At 39.6% G+C, this 8002-nt stretch overlaps 2 gene segments (V, D, J or C); both read right to left on the bottom strand.

Annotated features, from left to right (window-relative positions):
- Positions 1–5833: 5833 nt before the first annotated feature.
- LOC119886875 lies at positions 5834–6364 on the bottom strand. The segment is given in 2 exon segments: positions 5834–6221; positions 6309–6364. Coding segments are annotated over 2 exon segments (363 nt in total).
- An 857-nt stretch (positions 6365–7221) lies between these two features.
- On the bottom strand, positions 7222–7781 carry LOC119886864. The segment is given in 2 exon segments: positions 7222–7641; positions 7731–7781. Coding segments are annotated over 2 exon segments (366 nt in total).
- Between the last annotated feature and the right edge of the window lie 221 nt (positions 7782–8002).

The raw sequence follows: 8002 nt of genomic DNA, 5'->3' as shown, positions 1-8002 counted from the left end.
ACTGTGTGTCCACTGTTCTCTGTCATCCTCTCTGCAGTCAGATAAGTAGAGGTGGAAGACATCTGAGTTTTGCATTGACTCCTCCTCACAGGGAGGAACTGGATTTTACTTGGATCTCAGTTACAGTTTGGTGAAACTGGAAAATAAATGTTTACTGTTAATGAGTCATTCGCTGACAAACACATTATTAAAGTTAGTTGCTTCTAATTAAGCACAGTCTGTTTCATGTGAAGACTGTGACAACAGTTTATCAAATTCACAATACCCCCAAATAAGTATTTTTAAGTGGGGCTACCAGCAGAGTTTCAGGAGCAGGACCACACATCAATGACGTCACTCCCGGCTTTCCATAAATCAGCCCAGGCGCTACTGCGGATTTCCCTATTGTAGCTTCCCCACAACACTTTCGAATGTCTATTCAGCTACTGCAAGCATCATACATCTTCTGTTTGTCAATAAATCATTTAATCGTATCTGTTGATTGTGGTCCTTGATAGTGAATTACATTTTAATAGAAAAACACAAACAAATAAAACCTTTACAAATATTTCTACTTTAGCATGACTATGTAATCTAATACATTTATGAGAATTAATACCCAATTATAAATTTTAATATTCAGAAAATATTAATCCATAAATCTCTTGTTTCGGGGCACCACCGGAGATGTAATTAACCCAGAGACTCCGGACCTCTGGGTAGCATTTTAATAATTATACAATTATTCACTAGTGATCAGTTAGCTAATTATCGCTCAATTATCTTAAATCAATAAGTCAGTCTCATATCGAAGGGGTAAATTCTCTTGGCAGGGACTTTGAGACAGGCAATACACACACAATTCCTCGATTACAGTGAATTTATTAACTAACTAAGGTGATATAAAAATGCGGTTACATACATCAAAGAAATAAACAATGGCTAAACAATGAGAAGGGTTCTATTGTGGGGAGCATTTGACTCATACGGCGGAAGAGAACTAATGAAAGTAAGCTATGAGTTTTAAGAGTTAAAAAGATAATCTATTAACACTATGGGACATCATGGTGGGTTGGCGGCCTGCCTTGGCCTGTTGCACGGGTCCCACGCTAGCTGCCCGATTCCTGGCTTTTTGCTAGGGAATTCTCCGGGGTTCCCCGTGTTTGGAATGAAGAAAAACCCTCAAGGATTGCCTGTCCTCTGTCTGGCAATTAGGCTGTCCTTTCAGGTGTCCTTTGTTACTGCTGGTGGGACACGTGGCTGCGTCCGACCTCCGTGAGCTTAGCTCGACGTTACTTACGAGTTACTCACACCTGGGCGTGAAAGGAGAATATCCTGTGATGTGAGGTAATTAAACAAAGAGCAAGGTCAGTTGCCATGGTTACGTGTGTGGATGGCAGTTTAGGGTTTTGATAGGCTGTTCACGAGAACGCTAATCTCTGTTCATTGTTCCTTTTGTCAGTTTAACAGTGAAGCACCGCGTTATCTGGCTGCGGCATCAAAAGGTGGCCAGTTTTACGATCAGGCTGCTCAGAGACAGCACTTAGGGACAGCGACCCTTTCACCTTTTCCTTTGGGTCTCTTCAGCCGTCTGATTGAGTCTCTCCAGACCCTTACCAAACCCCAGGTGATGTCTCTAGTTTTTGCATGTCAAAAGGCCAATCTCCAGGGGAGGAAAACTTTCCTACCCCCTCCCTTTTCCTCAGAGAGAGAGAGGGAAGGGATTTTTGTGTCTCCAAATTATTTGATATCCATACTGTTGGTACACTACACTACTGTTGATTTTTTCAATTAAGTGAAGAAAACCTTTGGGATTGTTTTTTATTATATAAGATTTTCAGGAAAAACATGAAACCCCTCAGCATATGCGTTCCATGAACAGCAGTGGTTTTCAGTCAATACAAAAAAAATCCACTGTGTTTAATTTCTTGTTAGACGAAGAGTCTTTTTAAATTTTGACAAAAAACCTTTCAGAAAAAAGCTCCAGTAAGTATTTAATATTATTATTATTGTAAATTATAATGAACCATGTTATATTAATTTAACCTTTTCACTGCTAAAAACAATGTATAATAGTATAATTTATTCTTCACTCTGAGAAAACATACAATGATGTATCATTGATTGTAATGTCAGAGTATTTAAAGTGATGAAACAGTAGCTGTTAAATTACATGAAGAACATTTAATGAAATCTGTAGACTATTTCTCACTATAACAATGAACTTATGTTGAAGTCATTAGTGGTCTGAGAGCTCCTCCTCTGATGGCTTCATGTTACAAGTGTTCAGGCACTGAGGGGTTTTTGTTCAGGTCTACTTATGGTTTCTGTTATTGTGGATCTCTGCCATAGTAATACACAGCAGTGTCTTCAGGCTGCACATTCTGTCCGTTTAGCGTCACTGTGTTGCTGGAAGAGTCTAAGTTGATACTGAACTTGTTCTTTAGGGAATCTTTGTAATATGTTGTCCATCCAAACGTGCCCTTCCAATCCTCTCCAGTCGTTTCCCTGCAGGCTGTCTGATCCAACCTGTGTGATGGTTGCTAACATCATGGAGACCACTTTTTGAAGGTCGCTATCTCGTCTCAGAATCAGACCGCATTTCTGCTCGGTCTTGTCACAGTCAAACATATTGGATATTTTTTATTTCAATACCACAACTTTTTCTCTGTATTTTCTGCAGCCGCATCTTTTAATGGACAAGCTGCTTTGTGATTTTAACTTGCCTCACCAACTTGTTTGATGGATTTTAGATGTTTTACTGTAAATTTTCGACTTTGTACATGGTTGTTCTTCAGTTTCCATATTCATCTCCACAGGTGCATCCTTTCACCCCTTCTCTTTATTAGGAAGCCCCCAGGAGAGCAGCTATTTGGTTAGGGTTTCTGATCACACTGCATTGTTGTCACTTCTCCAAAGTCCAGTATCTGAACACGGGAAGGCACTGACTGATTTTATTGCCTTGTTTGAATACAGTTTGCTTAACCTAAATGTTTTTTAAACAAAATTATTGATTTTTGAGGCAGTGCAGTGGTGCAGTGGTGCAGTGCACCGTCACCTCACACCAAGAAGGTTGTGGGTTCAAACCCTGGTTGCCCTGGCCTTTCTGTGTGGAGTTTGTATGTTCTCCCTGTGTCTATGTGGCCCTTAGGTGTAAGTGTGACTGCTTGTTTGTCTATGTGTGGCCCTGCGATGGATTGGCAACCTGTCCAGGGTGTACTCTGCCTTCTGCCCAATGTCAGCTGGGATTGGCTCCAGCCCCCCTGTGACCCTGTACGCAGGATAAGTGGTGATGGATAATTAATTATTGACTTTAGGCAAAACAGAGATGCTTCTTCAGAGAGCATCATACATAATGACAAGCAGGTAATAGAAATACTTGGGCACTCCCTTTGATGACCATCTTAAATTTGATATAATCGCAGCGGCTATTGTGAAGAGTCGGCAACAGAGAATTCTCAGAGAAAGTCCCTCTCTGTCAGGCCAGTCATCCTGTGTCGATTTTAACAGTCTTTCATTGAGATCCTCAACTACTGGTATTTTATTATTATGCATTCAGGTTCTGGTTGCACATGTTGATCGAAACCATAGAAAAAAAGTAAGCCAAAACCAGAGCAACAGCTGTTGCTTTCACATGTGTATGTTTTTAGAGTCACTGTCATTCTCTCCTTAGTTAGTGTCATCTGACTTCATATCTTCTACTGCCACCTGTAGGTCTTTGTAAACAAATGTTCTGGGGAGTTTTTGTAAAGCCTCTCTGCTTCTTTTAACCAGTGTGTGTCTTTGGCACAGTAATACACAGCAGAGTCTTCTGGCTTTAAGTTGGACAGTCTCAGATAAGCCATGTTGTTGCTGTTATCTCGGGTGACTTCTATTCGTCCTTGCACACTGCTGGCGTAATCTGTTTTGCTTGCATCGCTCCAAACACGTCCAATCCATTCCAGTGCTTTTCCTGCAGGTTGTCTTATCCAGTGCATACTGCAGCAACTAAATGTGAAGCCAGATCCTCTGCAGGAGAGACTGAGAGTCTCCCCAGGCTTTTTCACTACTGAACTGGAAGGAATGGACTCCATACTCTGACCTGTACAACCTGATGAGATGAAAGGAGAGAGGAACCACAGAAGAAAGTGAGACAGTCATCTGGGAAGTTTTCTGGGATCACTGACTGACCATCAGTCGATGTTGTCTGATAAAAGATAAAACAGCAGGAAGCAGGAGAACTCACAGGGCAGAGAGAGAGCAACCAGCAGAAGAGTGAGTGTGTTGATCATCCTGAGGCTGGAGATGTGACCTCTGATACTCCACACAAAGTACAAGAGCAGTCAGCAGGACAGAAGTACACTGCACAGACTGAAGATTTGCATCAGGATATCACGGGGAGGGAGGGGCTCATGCACAGGCTCTCTTTTAGAGTTTAATTTTACTGAATCATTTATTTATTTTCATTTATTCATGGCTTTAATGTAGCTGTAACTGATCAATGTTGGACACAATATCACATCAGAAAACAGACATTTTAATAAATTGATTTACTGATTTGTATATGTTTTGTTACTGCAAACACAAGTGAGGCTTTTAAATGTTTCAGTATTAAAATTGTGGCTGTTCAAAGCCACAGACACTTGGAGCCTCAAGAGGAAATGAACTACTTAAGAACTGAAACCTGTGTGACAATATGCAAAACAACTAATTACTGTAGTGCACAGGAAAATATCTGCTGGTTGACCTGTCAAATAACGTATGTGAAAGTGCTCTTTTATCCATCCATCCATCGTCAACCAATTTTAGAGATACCGTTTAACCTTTGGATGGTGGGAGGAGTGCTCTTTTATATCACACTTAAATCTTAGATTAGACATTTGAAACCATTGGATTACACAAATGCAGTTTATTATTCAGCTAATGTCTTCTTAGAGGAGTTGTTTAATGAAGCTCTGTTATGGAATAAGCAAAATGTGCCCATTAAGAAAATTTTTTTCTACATTCACATCTCTGTTTAGAAATATTTCCCAAATCAAAGAGTAATGGTTCTCGCAAAGTGTTTGTTGTTACTCTACTGTATCATTTTCTTCAACTACTACTTAAAGTAATGACATTTATCAACTGAAACACTTGTGTTAAAATGAGTACTGTAGGATCAACCGAGCACAATAAATAAAACTTAAAAAAAAAAAAATAAGACTTTTCATCTGAAGAAACACCTGCTCTCTGCTGTTGTCTCTGGAGACGGTAAACCGGCCTTGAACTGACTGAGAGTAGTATTTGCTGCTACTGCCACTATCGATCAAACCAACCCACTCCAGTCCTTTTCCAGGAGTCTGCCTGACCCAGCCCATGCTGTAGCTGCTGAATGTGAATTCAGAGGCTGTACAGGTCAATCTGGGGGATTCTCCAGGCCTTTTAACAGCTGGTTCAGATTCTGTCAGAGTCTGACCATCAAAACCTGTCAACAACTTGGATCTCTAGTGTTTGGTGTACAGCATGGTCATTTTCATAACATATCAACATAAACTTCAAATCAATAATGTCAACACAAATATTTCTTTAAACTCGACATATTGTTCCTGTGCCATACAGTGTTTTTGTCATTATTTTTCACTCCCAAATTGTGACCGACTTGAGAAGTCAATAAATATTTACATGAATGTGGCTAAAATGTATACATGTATTTATTTTATTCATACCTGGATAAAAAATTTCAGCAGTGTTTGCTGTCTTTGGCTGTTTTGTAAAGTAACATTTTTAGATATGTGTTTATCGTTTTTGCTTAATGATGATCTTTCTCAGGGCCAATTTTCATTATTTTATTAACAACAACAACAAAAGCTGATGACAGAATTAAATTATAATAAAAGTCTTTCTCATGATCGATAAGCAAAGTGAGGACTAGTACTGTAGGATTTTGTACAGCTGCTCAACCAACTCCAGTCACTGTGAGTCTCGAGCACAATAATAAACAGCAGAATCTTCTGTCTTCAGACTGTTCATCTGCAGATACACCTGCTGTCTGCTGTTGTCTCTGGAGATGGTAAACCGGCCTTGAACTGACTGAGAGTAGTATTTGGTGCTTCCACCATTATCATTCCAGGCTACCCACACCAGTCCTTTTCCAGGAGCCTGTCTGACCCAGGCCATATGGTAGCTGCTTAATGTGAATCCAGAGGCTGTACAGGTCAGTCTGTGGGATTCTCCAGGCCTTTTAACCACTGGTTCAGATTCTGTCAGAGTCTGACCATCAACACCTGTTAAGAGGAGAGGAAACACCAAAGGAAATTAGCTGGTTACCTAAATAAAAGATATGCTAAATTAAGATCAGTGAAGATCTTCACCTGCCCAGCAGACAGTTAAAAGCAGCAGTCCTGTCCTATAGTCCATCATGTTAAACTGTGTGTCCACTGTTCTCTGTCATCCTCTCTGCAGTCAGATAAGTAGAGGTGGAAGACATCTGAGTTTTGCATTGACTCCTCCTCACAGGGAAGATACTGCTGGATTGGACTTGGACATCACCTGTTCTTACTACTGTGACTCGAGCCAAATTAATTTGGTTTATACGTCTGAATTTAAATCCGAATTGTTCTGAGAAGTTAAATTTTGTGCTTTGATTTTTATTGTCTGAAATTAGACTTCAGGTTATTCATGAGTAACAGAACAAACTACAAGCAAAAATGCACAACTGAAAAGCAAACCTTTAAAAATAGGTTTTGCAGCCACATTAATATTGTCGGATGTCAAAGTTCTACCCACTTTCCGTTTTTATTATCGTGACGCAAAACATAACAGCGGAATAAAAAGAAAACCTTTAGGAGAAATCTTATGTTGTTTGCTTCTCTCATCTCAAACTAAGCCCGAGTTGAATTTTATACTACATAAAGTGAAACAAATTTAAAAAACATAAATTAATATTTGTTTCTGTATTGAACATCACCATAATTGGTAAAGACTACTGTTTCAATTACTGATGCAGTATTGATACAGATAATTATGAGTTTTATTTTATATAAGTAAAGATTTTATGGAAGAGAAACTGACTGTCTGGAAATCTGTTTCTTGTTAGATGATGAGGATTTAAAGCTAGGTTGTCAGCTGACTGTATTTCATTAATTGAAAGATTTAATATTCATTTATTTTTCATTGTGGGAAAAAATACTTATCAGTGATTGCAATGTCAGAATTTAGAATGAGAAAATTAGGATAATTAGATTTTTTATTGCATAATAAAACTCTAAAGACTGTTTCTCTCTGTAACAGTGAACTGGTGTTGAAGTCATTAGTGGTCTGAGGGCTCCTCCTCTGGTGGCTTCATGTTACAAGTGTTCAGGCACTGAGGGGTTTTTGTTCAGGTCTGCTGATGGTTTGTGTTATTGTGGATCTCACAGTAATACACAGCAGTGTCTTCAGGCTGCACATTCTGTCCGTTTAGAGTCACTGTGTTGCTGGAAGAATCTGAGTCAATACTGAACTTGTTCTTTAGTGAATCTTTGTAGCTTGAAGTGCATCCAACACATCCACTTCCAATCCACTCCAGTCCTTTCCCTGCAGGCTGTCTGATCCAAGCTGTGTAGTAGCTGCTAAGAGAATAAGAGACCTGACAGGTGATGGTCAGACGTTGACCTGGCTGCACAGTCACAGAGGCTGGCTGTGTCAACTGTTCACACTTCACACCTGTTAAAAAAGAAAATGTTTTGTAACAAATGATCAAGTTATACTGCAAAAGAAGAACTGCTGACTTTGTCAAATCCAGAGAGACTCACATCCAGCTGCCAACAGCAGCAGCAGAGCTACAGAAAACATGGTTTATGTTGAAAGTGACGTGCTGTGAACTCCACTGACAGCCTGATGGGAAGTTTTTATAGCTGAGTAACAAGGAAGGTCACTGAGTTTGCATAGAATCAAACACATGAAGCATCAATGTTGGTCTAACTGGAGCCAATAGAAGAGTCTGTTGACTGTTATTATATCTGCAGAGTGAAAACATGCCTGGAAATCACCTCTGCTTTACATATATTTTCATTTCAATGCAAAT

Source organism: Micropterus salmoides, unplaced genomic scaffold (assembly GCF_014851395.1).
Source record: "Micropterus salmoides isolate LMB-PRFRI ecotype aquatic unplaced genomic scaffold, ASM1485139v1 Ms_hic_scaffold_10, whole genome shotgun sequence".
NCBI lineage: Eukaryota > Metazoa > Chordata > Actinopteri > Centrarchiformes > Centrarchidae > Micropterus > Micropterus salmoides.
Note: the sequence above shows the minus strand (reverse complement) of the source record. Positions and strands in the feature narration are given on the sequence as shown.